Below are 17028 nucleotides of genomic sequence, written 5' to 3' on the forward strand. Positions count from 1 at the left end.
GGTCAATTTTCTCTCACCTTCCACTTTTCAGTCTGAGACAATAGCCTGTGCTGAAATCCCAGAACAACTTGTTTTCTTTTCCTCCTTAATTAGGGGCATTCTCATACCCTTTGGTAAACATGAAGTATCTCTTTAGAAATCAGTATTGCTATGTTATAAATGTTATCTCTATTATCATCTATGGGATGACAGAAGAAACTTGGGAGATGTGAACTCAAACAGGAGGGAAAATGGCTGTTGAAGGCTCCCTTCTTGCTAGGCAGCCTAGCTATCCCACTTCTTTGTTAGCATTGACCTTACCCCTAGGCAGGCAAAGGTCACCATCTGGTGGTGGTAGATGACCAGTGCTGGGCTTATGCACTGGCTGTGTTCAAGCAGGACAATGCCATCTCTGGTTTAAATGGTTGAACTGAGGTCAGTCTGAGTGTAAATCCTGGGGAAATGTAAAGGTTCCTGATGGTGGTAGAAGTCTCCTGAATTCAAAGAGCCGGAGTCATCTCAAGCAATCCACACCTGGACTGTGTTTTAGTTCTCTCAGTATTTTTTTGGCCTATGGGTTCCCAAACTTTGGGTAGACAAAATACCTGTATACTCATAATGCTTTAGCTGCTACAGTGATGATAGATGATGCCTGTATGCAGTCATTTAATGCCTTCATTTACCCTTTCACTCATTCATTTTATATGCTAATTTATCCTTAAGTTGTATTTGAAGTAATTCACACTTACAGAAAAGTTATAAATATAGTACAAAGAATTCCCATATCCCCTTTACCCAGATTCCCTAAAAGTTAACATCACCACAATTGCTTTATCAAAGTCTGTCTCTGTGTGTGTGTGTGTGTGTGTGTGTGTGTGTACCCACATTCATGTTCTTTTTCTCTAACTCTTGAGAGTAAGTTCCAGTTATGGTACCTTTTTACCCTAACTTCAATCCTCTTGCTACAAACAAGCACATTTTCTTACATAGCACAGAACAGTGAGAGATAGCAATTATCATTGATATAATACTATCAAATCTAGAGACATTATTTACATTTTCTTTACATTAAAGAATTTACATGAATTCTTTTTACCCTTTTAAAAATAATTTCATTGTTTAGTAAAGCATGGTTTTTTTTTTAAAAGTAAATTTCACCCTTTTTAGTGTGTGGCTTTATGTGTTCCAGCAAATCTGTAGAGACCTCTGTGATCTTGGCTGCGTATGGCTTTCTGACCCTTCCTAAGCAGTGGAGCTGCTCTACAGGTCTGTGCCAGCATTCATTCCCACAGGATGACTCTGTTTCCTTCACCACTGGCCATGGGGCATCACCTGTGCCCTCACGATGACATTGTTTGCTGCCTTTCCCCAGTGTGGTAGGACTTTTGTTCCTCAGGGAGTGCCATGCCTTGCACTGGGTGGTAGAGTCTGATCTTTTGTGTCCACCTGTAATTCATGTGTTGAAATGCTAACTCCTAAGGTAATGTTCTCTGGAGGTGTGGAGCCCTGGGGAGGGGAACCAGGAAGAACCCAGAGATTTGTCTTGCCCCTTCCACCACGTGAGAACCCTGCAAAAAGGCACCGTCTGTGAACCAGGAAACGGATCCTCACAAGAAACTGAATCCTTCAGTGCTTTGATCTGGGGATTCCCAGCCCCAGAACTGTAAGAACTAGATTGCTGTTGTTTATAAGCAACCTATTTCCATGGTATTTTGTTATAGCAGCACAAACAGGCCAAGACACTGGAGACTCCTGCTTCCCTCTGCTTGCACCAGAGAAGAGCTTTCTCCAGACTCTTACCTGTCTCAAGGCTTCCCAGTGAGAACTGGTGAGAAAAGCCTGTGAATGGGTACCATTTCCCCTTGTGCCTCCAGCCCTCCTATCCTCTCATGGCAGCCCATACTTGGCCTTTGGCAATTTGTTAAAAATTTTTGCTGAATTCTCCTTACCAGCTAGTGTAACACCTGGTGTCTCCCCCAAGTATTGAGTGCCTAGCTCCTGTCTCTCCTTGGAAGATCCTGTGCTTACTTACTGTTGAGTTGTCTCGTTACCCTGCACCCATAGCTCTATGATAGATTCAAGAAAAGTTGTGACTCCATAGATTTTAAATTGTTGTAAGAATAAGGGAAACATTGACTTTTCACTTTTCTATATTCTGAGCAGAAGCCAGATGTCCCCTTTATATTCTCTGATTTCCTATGAATTCTATTTTTTTTATAACTGTACCTTAAAGAACATTTAGGAAAAAAACACTGTTGTTTCCTGGCATCAGTAATGAAAAAAAAAAAAAAAAACATTAAAGCATTCAGGTAGTTGTACATTAGAAATTTCTTTCCCAGAGAGTAAGCAATCATCTGAAAACAAAACTATCACATTGTTAGGACAGATTTAAGAGTGCATCAAAGTGATACAGTGATTGAGAAGCTGGGTTTGAAGTTTGCACTTAATTATACCTTACAACAGACCGGTTCTTTCCTGCAGTTACTTTGCTCCATGCTAAAAACATTGTTTATCTTTTTCCTGAGACTTATAAAGAAAAAAAAAAAAACTGATTGTATAGTATTCACCTCTGCCAAGCTTAGGTATGAACTTACTTGGTAAAAGGCTTTTAACTAGTTAGTCTACTCTGAAAGTTATAGGAAGCCTTCAAGTATTTTGAAGGAAACTGGTAATTTAAAGGGAGAAAAATGTCTTTATTATAAGGAAACCCGAGTGCTTGGAATGGCTCCAGTGCTAGCAATTATATAGAAAATGTTTATATTTGAAGTATCCTAAAATAAATTTTTGAACATAGAGGGATCCTAACATGATAATTGGCTTCTCTGCGGTTTCCCCTCAGGGTGTGTGAGGAAGCCACAATAGCTTTTAACTTTGTTAGGAAATTGTGTCATTTTTTAAAAGCAACTGGTCAGTCATAAACTTTTATTGGATATCTTTTGTATTAGCTGTTGTGGAGATCTGAGATGTTGTAAAACAAGTAATTATTCTGAATAATTGTTAAGAAAGGCATGGCATTCTTTCTGGACCCACTTAGTCTAAATATAGATGTCCCTGTGATAATTCACCACTGCAGCTTAGTCCCACAATGGTTTGCACTCTGGCTGTCCCTTGGGGTTGGGGAAAAACCAACCATTAGTTTCCTTTTAGTGTTCTCCCATGAACTTCTAGTTTCCCTCATACCTGGCCAGAAACCCTCCAGGATCTCCTAACTCTGATCCCAGTGTCTGAGACTCCCTGACAACCCAGAGCAACCTTCTACAAATACCTCATTCATCTCATAAAAAATCTGAGAAAACAAACTTCCACCAAAGTGTTCTTTACTGGGACATCTTCAAAAGAATATCTTTCTTTTCATATTTGTTCTCCTTTATTTTTAATTAGAGCAGAGGACAGTAGAATTCCAGGCATGCATCTCCTCAGGGTATTTCAGGTCCCTTTATACACTGTCCCTCAGGTCTACTATAGACAGACCTTCCGTCCCTCCTCCTGCAGATGAGGCTGCAGATCCATTCCTGTATGGCTTCCAGTATGTGTATGAGGTTGATTGTTACCTGTACACTCCTGCCTGTTTGTCTTTCTGTTACCTACCTGTATTTTCTTTGAAAAAGAGAACAGATTTTTCTCCTTCTATGTGAATCTTCAGTTTCACATCCAAGTGTTGGTTTTAAAATTTAGGGCATGTTTAACTGATACCAGCCCCTATCCAGGGCTCAGAGCCTCCTAAAATCTCCAGATTTCCTGATGAGAAGATGATTCTCTCTTGACTATAAATTGAATAGAGACCAATAATCTCGACCTGTCAACTTTAACCACTAAGCAACTAATAGAGAAAGCACTCCTTCCTGCACGAGTCTCCTTAGCTGGGCCCAGGAATTGTACAATACTGTAAAAATATTCCTGGCAGGCTCACTATATTATAGCATTCACTTTGGCTCAAGCGATACCAAGGTGAAATGACATTCAGGGAGTAAGTTCTGAGTAGTCTGACCATGGTAGGAAACTCGTTTTAAGTCCTCTTGTGTTGAGTTGAGGAGGCAAGAGTGTAACACCACATTTGCAATCCATTTAGAAATTCAACACATCAGAGGGTAAAAAGAACCTTAGAGTCTAGTTGTGAAAAGTTGCTCTGAGAGGTTAGGACTGGACTCATGAAGAACTGAGCACTTCAGTTCAACTCCAGAGAATATTTACTTGTGTTTATTTTATTTTATACTGTTTTGTATACTATTTGTTTTGATGTAAAGGTTTCTTCCTAGGGATGTGTACAATTGTACAAAGGTAGGTGAAAATATTCATTGAAGCATTATTTTTAATATAGAAATTTTGGAAATTAATGCTCATCAATAGGATAAGGGATAAATTGTAGTCCTGTTATTTAATGGGATACTATATAGCAGAGAAAGTCAACAAACTAGAATTGCAGATATATTCACAGATAAATTTCAAATAGTGTTGAGATAAACAAATGTACAAACATCTCATTTAATTGAAATTTTAAAGTATTAAAATATCTGTTATTTGGGGCTATGTACGTATGTATAAATAAAGTATAAACTAGAGTATAAAAACATTGATATAAATGATAAATATCAATTTCAGATACAGATTTCTTCTCTCAGAGAAATGAGATTAGAGATGGTTCCATAGGTTTCAATAATATCTGTACTGTTTAATTTTTTAATATGGTGGTAGATAGATATTTATTTTATTCTGTGTAGTTTTTGCTTCTGAAATATTTCATATGACAATTTTAAAAAGAACAGAGTCTATTTAAAAAGCTCAACAACCAATGAGCTAATTAAAGAGGCTCCAGAATAATGAGATGCCCAGTTACAGCGGTCTCCAAGCCAACCCTGCGGCCTCTGTCTCCCAGGATTTACCTCGTAAATGCCATCACACCTTCTGGGGTAGTGGTTATCAAGCCTCAGCACAATTACGGCAATCATGCATATTTTGCCTATATCTCCACCTGTGATTCTCATTAAGTTGTTATGATGTTGGGCTGGGTGTTGGAATTTGTTTCCTGAATACTAGTGATTCTGTTGGGGTTGGTCAGGGTACCTTGGAGTACCATGACAGAAGGAAAATCAATCCTCAGGAGCCTATCATCTTTGACAGACTCATCACTAGTAATGACCAAGAGTTAAAAGTAGGGATCAGTATGGGATACAAATAGCATCAGTATGATGACTTTGTATATTTGCCAGTGATTATTTCTGTTTGGGATCCAACATCATGAAGCCCCTTTGTACATATGTGGATTGGTAGGGCAAGAGAGGATATGAAGATATGGTGGGAAAAACTGAATAAAAGTCCTACATGTTGCTATAAATGATCAGAGATGGAACTAATGGTATGTAGTGAATTATAAGAACAACTCCTTTATGATAGCCAGGGAAGAATGCTGTTATATCTTCTTTTTTCTCTCCTGCTATTAATATGTACATTTAGCATATAAATAAATATAGAAAAATGTAAAGATGAAATTCCATCATTAACACTGCAACTAACAAAACCCAGCTATTTGTTATTTGTGTACAGGTTAATATGTTCATGTCTTAAAATCAGAAAGGTAGGAGTATTTACACCATAGAAACAGGCTAATACTATAAACCAGGGCCCTCACTTTTTCCCCAGATTTGGTTGTTCAGCATTTACTAGCAAACCATTGACTCATCAGTGTATCTATACTTGTGTCTTTATCTATACCTGTGTTTATATCATCTCCCAAGATTCTGATGATGCTATAATCCAGTTTTGAAGAAGCAAGTGTGTTTCTGACCCCCCAAATACTCAGTCAACCTGGAAAATTAATAGATACATTCCTTTCTTACATCCTATATAGGGAGAACAAGGACCTCGAGGTTTTCCAGGGCCACAGGGCACCAGGGGCCAAGGCCTCCCAGGTCAGAAGGTGAGTATTTCAGGATCTTAGAGAAATGCTGCGGCTTGAGATCTCCATAGCTTAACTTTGACTTTGACCAAGTTCTCACATACACATCACACTTCTTCCTACCACTCTCAGAAATTCAGGTGGAATTGAAACCTTGTGCATTAATTACCTTTTCTACTTGTAAATGTGCTCGTTTTATAAAATCTTGCCTTCATTCTTAAAATCCAGACAATAAAAGGATAAATCCTTACAACACACATACAGGAGCTAATAGTTAACTCAGGAATCTGGCCAATTACACAGTAACCTTCCCTGAAGGTGATGAGCTGATCATATGGCCCCTGAACATCTCTTTATTTTGAGATCTCTGGTTCGTTATAAATCAGATGACCATGGCTAAGGGAGCATCAACAAACTTCCCTCAATTTTTTTAATATCATATATTCATATCAACAAGAGCCCCAGTTCTTGAAGAGATACCAGTTTCAAATAAACTAAATTGCAGGGTTTTTGCTATTTGATTTTAATGTTCACATTTTAAACTTATCTTTTTTTTTTAATCATATTTTAAAGGGCGAGCATGGAGAACAGGGCGATATGGGAAAGAAAGGTGAAAAGGGGGAAATTGGAGACCCAGGATCTCCAGGAAAACAGGCAAGAAGTGATTTAAAAAGTTTCATTATGATTCTATACTCATGACTGGTTCCAACTATATTAACTGTTTACTCTTGTACTAAGTAGGGATTACCAGGACCAAAAGGAGACGCAGGACTTACAGTGAGTATCTATTCTAGAGGGTAATTGAGAGTTTTGTGTTTGCAGAATTATTGCATTCATGTTTTAGCTTTAGAATTATGAATTCTTTGGATGCAGGATTCTAGTCGATATTTAAATGATGGTTACTGCAACCAGCCCAGTGTTGACTTAGATGCATGATGTAATTGCATCGGACTGTGAAGGAGAAATTACACCAGGCAGCCTTGGCTAGCCTTGTGGTAGAGGTGTGACTACTTCCCCTTCCCCCCAGTAGAAATGATCACACTGCTATTATTGGCAACAAGGAATTGAGCTGTTTACAAGAAACCAAATGACTTCTTATTTTATCGGATCCTTCTCATCTCATAATGGGGGTTCTTTTTCCTGAACTTGTTCCTTTAGGAAGTATTTCAAGGGAAAACAGCAGCACCAAATTGGGATTATGCTTATGTACTGATTTACTTTTTCAAAAAATATCTGTTAAGCATTCATGTTTTCCTGCTCATTTCCGCATACCATTAAAAACAAAAAACTGACTCTTTAAACGTGCATGGAAGGGAAGGTTCTAGAATTTCCGTAGCAAATTCTCATTCTTCCTTTCTGATTCTTTCTTGTCTGATTTGAAGATACTGCACCTCCTGGAGTAGAAGAGAAAAAGGGACCTTTTCTTCTTTTCCCTGGGTCATGGTCTAGAGATGCTGATCCTATGTTCTGTGCCAGGAAAATCCAAGTGAGAGGGTGTGGGAGTTCAGGTGCTGACAAGAGCGGAGAGGCACAAATTGTGACCCTCCTTTCCTCAGACCCCAAAGATGCCTGTAGTGGATGAAGCAGCTACATGTGCAATACTTTCCTCCCCACCAAAAAAAAAAAAAAAAAAAAAAAAAAAAAGCAGCAGGGAAAAGCGTATGTAAGTTATAAGCTCGAGGGTGGGTGACCAAACAGCAGTTGGACAAAAGTGGCCAAAGCAAGCTTTGGAATTTGGCTCTTGGGGGAAATTCCCAGCCCTCCCGGGTACAGATCAGGGTGGAGAGCTGGAGAAAATCGCATGTGGCCCAGGGTGCCCAGGGTCTTTATAGGCCGGAATAGGTGGAGGAAGGCTTCAGGGTTTTGTGTGTGTGGGTGGGGGAGGTGGTGGGGGGTTGGCTGGGACTCCGTTGACTGACAGTGGTTGCAAGACACCACTGAGGTTTATCTGCCTGGCATCCGATTGGTTGTTCTTTGGCACCAACTGGGTTTCCTAATGGCCCCGGTCTCGCTCTCAGCTCTAGCTGTGGGTCGCCTGTCGTCTTGCTCCCTCCCAAGCAGCTGCTCAAATCCAACCTGACATAAATGACCAGTGGAACTTTCCCTCCCCTACTGTCCCAGCATGGGGAATTGGACTTCACCCATGCATTCTTCATCCATTCATTTGCTGATGTATTTATTTGTTTCACCAGTATTTTGAGGGAGTGTAGCAAGTCAGGCTCTGAGAGCTACTAGGGAAATAGTAGAGAATGAGAGTCTATGTCCCTGCCCTCAAGGAGCTCACAGCCTACTGGGGACAAAGACGAACGTTTGTTCTCCCACACTGTGATGAATGCCATGACAGAAGTGGTTAGGAGAGTTCAGAGCACACAGTGATGTGTGATATTGATACCGCCGGTTACCAGTGACAAGGAATTTTGTTTACCAGCTGTGAAGATTGAACACCGGAGAAAAGTGGAGGCAGGTGTAGAAAGCAAGTTCTATTTAAAGACTAGAAACAGACTTCTCCCAGAAGGGAGAAGGGGGCCTTAGCTGGTATCCAAAGAAGTGGGAGTGTCCTGCCCCTTTTATACGTCTTAGATTTTCTTTGTTCTCCTGCCCTCTTCCCTTTTATCTTGCTCCTTCCTTTCCCATCCCGTGTAAGTGACTAGTGGCTGGGAGATGCCAGTGGGATGGCCAAAAGGTGAGAAGCAGACGGCTGGAAGGGCCAAGGGTGGAGTGATCTCAGGCAGGAAGGGGGCAGCATCCCAAGTGGTTTACAACTCCCTGCGGGGAGGAACAATTCCTGGGTCTGGGACCTTGGCAACAGGTTGGAATAGGAGAGGGAAGGGCTTTGGAAGGAGGAAGGGGAAAGGGCAGCATTTGATTTTCTTTCTGACCAGCCCCCACCTTCCTGATCAGATCCAATTATTTATTATTTATATTGACTGTCTTTTAAAAAAATTTTTTTTGTAGATGTTGATTATATTGACTGTCTTTTTGCCCCCCATCCAACCTCCCTGCCTCAGTATGTGTGAAGCAAGGGAGCCTTTATCTGTTGAGTGCAGGGTTTTAAACCATGAAGCAAAGACCTTAGTAATGGAGACGTCGTTTTGTTGACATTGGTTTTCAAGATTTTAGAAAAAGAGCAGGCAGGATGGGAAGAGTGAAGGGAAAAAGAACACATTGAAAATCTAGTAGGCGACAGGCACTGAGCTATGCTCCTTTACATCAGTACCAACCTTTCTCAGCTGCCTAGGGCTAGAGCTTCAGAAGGCTGTACTCCTTCTAATGAGAAATCCTTGGGTCCAAAGGAAGTGGACATGCTGTGCATAAACTCCTCTTTTATGCCATAGTCTGAATACACCTAACTTTGTTCTTTCTACCACATACCCTGAGTCACAAATTTAATCAAGTAATACAATGTGATTTGTGTAACTGCCACTCCCTCTGCCTGGAATGTTTCTCCACTCTCCATCCACCCCAGCCCAAAGGATTCCTAATTTGGAGAGTCAACAGCATTGGCCTATGTGCCTGGGCCCACCCAAGAGGTAACCAAGGGTCATGTATTTTCAGGGGATTTAGATGGAGTTTGGGAGTAAGAACTGGGTTCACTGCCTGATTGCTGGCCAAGGCCTAATGCAGTGTAGGATTGGTGAGGATAAGGGTGTGAAAAAAAAAAGAATGGGGCAGGCTGATAGGCAAGGCTTTCTCATGTCTAATACCCATATTTAATGTGCATGGCAGCTCCATGGAAGGTAGTATTGTCTGATCTTCCGATGAAGTACAACCTTTCAAATAGAAAGGTGGAGCAATATACTGAAAGTCACCTAGTGAGCAAGTAGCAGGGCTTCATAACTAGAGCTGATCTGTCTCCTGTCAAATACAGGATGCTCCCCCATGAAAGCTGCCTTTGGAAGGCCTCTTCTCTTTCCCTACCCTCTTCTCTTCATGAACAAATGTATCCCCTAAATAGCCATCAATTACAGATTCATTCCAGACTAACAAACTCTTTTAAGAGGAAAATACTATAATTCTCAGCAAATTATGTAAAAAGAGTGTTACTCCACTTGTCCCTTCAGTGTTGGCATTTCCCAGTGACTGCCCCCAGGCTTCTCTTCCCCACCTTCAATCTCTCATAGAGGGACAGCTGCTAAAGGCAGGGTGATGTACAGTTTGAAAAGGCTAACTGAACAACACAGTAAAATCATAGGGTGAATAAAAATTATTATTTTTTAAAATCATAACATAGAATATGTTTGTCGAATGGGGACTGGTTGGTCACACTGGTTAAATCATGGTTGAGCGTCCCTATTCCAGGCCATCTAACTGTGGTCCCTGTTTGAACAACTAAATATACATGAGCATTTCTTAAATCTGCCTGTCACTTGGACTGTACCAGACCTTACATCCTATTGGGTTGTCTCCAGTTGGACATCCTGGGGATGCACCAAACTCATCCAGGCCCAGTCATCTTCACAAGTCCCAAACATGCCCCTATTCCATTCCTCCCTACCTCAGAACAAGGCTCCACCATGTTTGCCTCCTCTTAGACTCCTTCTTCCCCTCATCCTTTCTTTCAGTTACTGCCCAGTTCTCTTCATGCTCCATCTGGAATGTTCTTCCAGGTCTGTCTTCCCCACCCATCACTGTCACCACTGCCTTCTGGTATCATTTTCTTTACCTGAACTATTTAGGAACCTCAAACCCTTCTACCAGTTGCTTTGATCATCTCTCTTACATAGGAGTGAGATCAGAGCTCTTCTGCTTTTAGGGATCATGTATGCAGGTTCAAGTTCACATCTTCAATGTAAAACCAAGACCTTCCTAGACTCCTACAGAAATGACTTCTACATTTCTGTTCTTTCTACCATATACCCTGAGTCACCGGTTTACTCAAGTACTGTAATGCAGTGTTCTTTGTGTAAGTGACATTCCTTCTGCCTGGAATTTTCCTCCTGACTCCATCCACCCCAAACTGGTCAGAGTCTGCTTCCTGGACCACTGCCCCAAATCCAGCAGATCATGTGATTCTCTGGCTCTGGAGCACTTACAGAAGTCTTTGCCTATTTGTTTACTTCCTACTGGACTATGAATCCTTTAATGGAATAAATTTGATGCCTTCATTTTTGGCACCAAGTAACCAAAGTAGTTATTCAGTGACTTTAGTGAAAGAATGAACTATCCAATCACTTAATAGAAAAGAATATGAGGAAAAGGTTGATATGTGTATATATATAACAAATTAAAGTATTTTAAATCCGCCATAAAAACATGTTGAAAAGAATTAAAATCCAGCCTTAATATATCCAATGCTCTTACAGGCCAACAAAGGACCAACTTTACAATTAAAGAAAATGGGACAAAGTACATACGAAGACTGTATGCTCAAGAATGCAACTTGGAAACATGCATATGAAATAAAATTTGATTTCACTAGCAAACTAATAAATCAATTTAAAACAATGAAATATTTTGTTCTACCAAATTGTAGTGATTAGAAAATAATAACAACTAGCATTGCATGTCTAAAATAAGATAGGTTTTCTTATATATTGCTATTGGAGATGTCAGTTACTATAACTTCTCTGAAGGATAGGTTAGCAGCATTCATCAGAAAGCTCCACAGCCAAAAGTGATCACACTTTTGACTTCAGAGATTTTTTTAGAACATTTAATAATATGGGAAATTAATTATGATACAAGGTTAAGTGCAAAACTATAATCATAAAATTTGGTATAGAGTATTTTCTCCACATTAAAAGGTTAACATAAAAACATAAATTTCTGTTTCACTTTCTAGTTATATTTAATATAAATTTATACATTTTCTCTTCCCATATACATTCTAACAGATTTATTATATGTCTCTCTGAACATGAAAAAGTATAGCAAGTTCTGAAAAAACATTGTTGACTTCTTCATTTTATGTAATTTTATAATGTAACTCAATATGGTATTAGAGGGTTTTCTTACTTAGTTACTGGAAATCATTGTTTTTGGATCAGTTTATAATTTAAAAAATTAAATTAGATTAAAATAGTCCCCACATACACTGCAGGTCACCAGATATGTCACCTGTATTCTAATTCTGTCATTATAGATTTATTCCTTAAACTTTACTCCTGCATCTATTAAATTTTATCTTCTTAGATTAGGTCCATTGCTCCTTCCTGTTGAAATTTTAGCTTCTGTTAATCATCCATTTCAGCTTCATGTCTTTGGCAAATGTGGGCTCCTGCCTTCTGTAGTCTCATCTTAGATACTTTAAACATGCCACACAGGGCAGGGTGTCACAGATTGATTTCTAGTACCCATGTCATCCCAGACCCTTCTGTGGAGCTGATGTACTACAGGATGAAGGAAGGAACATTAAGAAACACAGAGACATTTCATAGAAGGACCAAAGTGAGAATAGTAGGAAACTGAGGAGGGATCTTTCAAAACTGAGCATTGGTACAGGGAAATAGGAGGGACTGCAGCCTGGAATGAGCTCTTTTATATTCCAGTGTATGCCTTAGTTGCTCAGCACATGTGATTTAAGTTGCATTACTGAATGCATGTCTGCACCATGCTATTGTAGGGCACTTAGTGGGGCCAGACCTCGAGCTAAGAGATCTTTGTGTGTTTACCTCATTCAATCTGCACCACAGCCCTGAGATGCAAATACTGGTAGGTCACCTAATAGTCAAGGTTACAAGCTGATAAATACTGGAATTGCAATTTGAACCCCAAAACTCCGAGTGATTAAGTTTCACAACTCAACCTCATTTCAATTATGATATATTATATCCAACTCTTAAACCTCTGTGCTGTTTATTTTTCTGCAGTGGAAGAATTACATTAAATGGTTTACTGCTGATTATAGTAAGACAACTTTTAAGACTCTAGGAAAAAAAATACTATAGTCTTACATTTAATGCTAATACATTTTCCTTTTTCTCTCCAGAAAGAAGAAATCATTGAACTTATTATTAAAATATGTGGTAAGAAAAAAAGTCCATCCATTTAAGGTACCATTCTCGCCATGGTCTGTGTTGGTGTGATAAGAAGTTCCCTCAGAGGATGAGTATCATAGGGCTAGTGAGGAGTGTGAAAAGTCAGTGAGAAACTGAGAGGAAGCAGTGAGCAAGATTGTGGGAACACTAACTGAGGAGAGGAAGTTGTCTTTGCAGACTGGTTGGGAGCCTGATGTTCCTATCTTAGTGTGTGCAGGTAGCCTGGCCTTCTGTAAGCTCAGTGCTCATTTGTAGTCTGTGACATTTACCAGAGCTAGGGAAGGAAAAAACAAAACAAAACAAAACAAAACAAAACAACAACAACAAAAGGAAATATGACTATAAAAACCAACTGCTACATAAGTCCAGTCTAGCTGGTAATTTAATATCTGTGTTTTTCCTGAAGCCAAGAAGTCTTTGAGTTGAGTTTTGAACATGATTTCTAGAGCTATACTTGATCTCAAAGGCAGGAGGACCTTCAGTGGTTCGTTTTGCTTCACAGTGATAGCTACATGAGTCCACCATAGAATACTTTAGACTTAAAATAGTTGCCAGAAAGAGGAAGTAAAGAAAAGAGATCAGCCAAAGGCAAGAAATTAATGAAATAAGGAAGAGAGAGACTCCTGAGTGTTTGGAGGCAGGGATATCATTGTCTTTCCATATAGGGAACTGGCTGGTCCCCTAAAAGTCTTCTGGACTTAAGGACCAGCCTGGAACTCTATGGTGACAGGCTGATGTGGACATGAGTTCTGGGTACTAAAAGCCCTGTGAAGATAACACCAGTTCTCTGAGGACTTTCTGTGGTTTGTTGTTGGGCAAGATGAAGATATATTTTTAAAAAAACTGATAATTTTTATTTTCAGGGTACTCACAATTATTTACTGACTTAAGCAAAAACTGTTTATTGGCCAGGGCTCTCTGGGATCCCTCCCCTCAAAGAGTTTCACAGCATAGATGGGCTGATGGCCTCTTTGTAATGTGGAAGTCATTACAGTCCTCATTGTGAGTGATTGGTCATAAATAGAATTGTTATGGGCAGCTATTCTTGTGTAGAGTTTAAGGCCTCAATCCTTCCTCCCCACAATTGAAATTTCTCACCCCATTACTTCATCCATGCCAGAGAGCAAATCTCCAGTTTCAGGTAAGGATATAGATGTAGATTAAGTACAGATGTTGGAATGATGAAGAACAAATTTTGGATAGTAATTACTTCTTAGAGGAAGAGTAATAAAATCAGGAAGGCACACACTGGGCATGTTAGCTTTTAAACAATATTTTATATTTTGATTTAAGAAACGAACACATAGGTGTTTATAATCTGCTATGGAATCTTGAGTGAAGTCTAGAAACCTGGAGGGACACAGATGTCAGCTGTTCCCACAGTCACAGGAAAGGAGGATAGCAGTTCAGCTTCCAGGTTCATCTTTGCCTTTCTTGCCCCTCTTCTCCCAGCGTGGTGCTAATCAGTCATGGTTTGGTTTCATTCCTACAATTTTTCTGTCTCAACATTCATCTTTTAGGTTGTGGTCGTAAATGCAAAGAGACTCCACTGGAGTTGGTGTTTGTGATTGACAGCTCAGAAAGTGTAGGGATAGACAACTTCCGGATCATCCAAAACTTTGTGAAGACTCTGGCTGACCGGATTGCTGTGGACCTTGCCACAGCCCGCATGGGCATAATCAACTACAGCCATCAGGTAGAGAAGGTGGCTGATCTGAGGCAGTTCTCTAGCAAGGATGACTTCAAGCTGGCTGTGGACGGCATGCAGTACCTGGGGGAAGGCACCTATACAGCCACTGCCCTGCAAGCAGCCAACGACATGTTCAAGGGTGCCAGGCCAGGTGTAAAGAAGGTGGGCTTGGTCATCACTGATGGACAGACAGACTCCCGAGATAAAAAGAATCTGACAGAAGTGGTGAAAGAAGCCAATAACACTGGCGTGGAGACATTTGTGATCGGGGTGGTGAAGAAAAGTGATCCCAACTTTGACATGTTCTTTGAAGAAATGAATCTAATTGCTACTGATCCACAGCATGTATATCACTTTGATGACTTCTTGATCCTGCATGGTAAGGCTGACTGCCCCAGAAGATAGGAATTTACATTGTTCTTCCAAATACCATATTACTAGATTATTCTGCCCAAAAATGAAAATCAGGAGATTAATGAGGCTTATGCAACATTAAATTGTAACTATAAACTATACAAGTTTCAAAAAAAAGTAAATGTAGTATCATCCAGTTTGGAGGGTATAATACCATGTCTTTATTCATGCATAGTAAGGGCCGAGTTGACCTTGGAGTTGTTTAACTGGAGTATCTGTGGTCAATGAACAGGAATGAAAAAAAGAATAGGACTTGGGGATATTGCTAAGACTGGTTAATGTTCAAAAAGTTACCTAACTAGAGTAAGGAATGGAGCAAGGCAGGAAACCACCACCGAATAAAAATGAAGTTAAAGGTGTTTGTCGAATGATAATGTTACAGTAAACTAAAGAGAGGAGAAACGTAAGTAATTGGGATTAGTTAGAGAGCTTGTTCTGCTCTCTGGTTTTATGAAAACGTGCTGATGTCAGGAATTTATGTTCGAGAACAACCTTTTAGATAAGCATCATATTAATGTTAATCTGATGGGCTTCCCTATGCTGAATTTACCCTTTCACATGAATTGATACTTTATAATGAAACCACCTAATATCCTGACTCATCTATGTTTAAATTGTGGTATCACTTTACAATGAAATATATTCCAGTTCTTTGGAAACTGATGACTGTTGCTGGCAGGGCCCAGATCTGGAAAACTTGTGAAGTAAAAGTTATGCTTAATGTGTTTGCAGGCTTCAGTTTGTCATTGTACTTCCTCCACCATCTATCTAGGAGTGTGTCCTGACATGGCTGGGCAAACTGTCCAGGCCTCATGCCCTGTCCACGCCTCAGTGCCAGCACCACCAGGCCTAGGGGTAGCATACCATGCTCAGAAAGCTTCCATTTTCTATTCCTTCCTTCCCCAAGCTTGCTCACCTCAACACTATGCTTGGTAATTGGTGGATCTGATGTATTCAATCTCACTAAGTTGTTCATGTGTTAGAATGGCCAGAAATAATACATGTTTCAGAAAAAAATCAATTTTAATAACCAAAGAGCTTTATCATGTTATCTGAAGGAGTTTTTAGTTTGCTACATTGCATTATCCAGCCTTTTACTATCCCCAAAATCAGACGTAAATGCCTATTTAACTTAATGTGGATGAGGCTAACCCTTTACGTAGAGTAATTCACAGCTAACTGACACTTTGGCTAAATAAGCATTTAAGTTCCTCTTTTGCCTTTTTGTGCTATTGTGTATTAAGAAAATAAATAAAGTTATTTTAAATAACCTTTTACAGAAAATGAAAAAATGCTTTCTAAATCAGTTCACTTGAGCAGTTGATTTCAAATAATGGGGAATTTCTTATTTTAAGGGGAGTGCTGATTGCTATAAACAGGTTTTAAGTAATGCTTCATTGCTCCTACTTTCTCCCTTTGCTTCCTTTCTTTTAAAAGACATCCTGAAGCAAAAGTTGTCTACAAAAATTTGTGAGGATTTTCCTTCATATTTCTTTCAAGTTTTTGGTTCCTCATCATCTCAACCTGAATTTGGGGTGTTGGGGGAAGAACTTGGTGAATCTACTCCAGAGCCTCCAGAAGAAATTTCTGAGTCAGTAAGTAACTGTCTTGCTTACTTTTTGAGTTTAAAATGGTGTATTCTATTTTGCATCAAAGACCATCTTGTTCTGCCCTGTCGGAATCACTGGGATATGAACATTTTCATGTGCTTGGCTTCAAATATTGTCTCCTTGACCCAAGATTTCCAGTTCTGAAACAGCTCTAGGGTTTATAAATATGAATATGGGAGTTTTAAAATTTTCCATATTTGATAAGTAATTATCCACTAAATGTTGCAAATATTATTTTTATATCACACCGTCACTACCAAAGCAATCACATGCACTAGAACAGGTTAATAATACATTATTTGCAGATTTGTTTATACCAGGCCAAAACTCTCCTTCCTTTATCTGTACAACCACTTCCCACTTTGTATCCTGTCAAATTTTTCTGAAGTATGCCCATGTCCAGCTGGCCACTCTCCCACACTCCACGCCATGTTCTTGCTTTGCTGAGCTTCCAGCTCTGTGCTC

At 39.7% G+C, this 17028-nt stretch overlaps 1 protein-coding gene across 3 annotated transcripts in view; it reads left to right on the forward strand.

Annotated features, from left to right (window-relative positions):
- Col28a1 (collagen type XXVIII alpha 1 chain) overlaps nt 1-17028 on the forward strand; it is a 196400-nt gene that overhangs the window by 162318 nt on the left and 17054 nt on the right. For all 3 annotated transcript variants that reach the window (XR_007109989.1, XM_047562843.1, XM_047562842.1), the window contains exons 28-33: nt 5825-5893; nt 6446-6526; nt 6614-6649; nt 12801-12837; nt 14370-14918; nt 16391-16548. Coding sequence is in view for 2 of the 3 variants with exons in the window: in XM_047562843.1 (XP_047418799.1) it covers nt 5825-5893; nt 6446-6526; nt 6614-6649; nt 12801-12837; nt 14370-14918; nt 16391-16548 (930 nt within the window). In the remaining variant the exon portion in view is untranslated. The remainder of the gene's footprint in view (nt 1-5824; nt 5894-6445; nt 6527-6613; nt 6650-12800; nt 12838-14369; nt 14919-16390; nt 16549-17028) is intronic.

This window comes from Sciurus carolinensis, chromosome 8, assembly GCF_902686445.1.
Source record: "Sciurus carolinensis chromosome 8, mSciCar1.2, whole genome shotgun sequence".
NCBI lineage: Eukaryota > Metazoa > Chordata > Mammalia > Rodentia > Sciuridae > Sciurus > Sciurus carolinensis.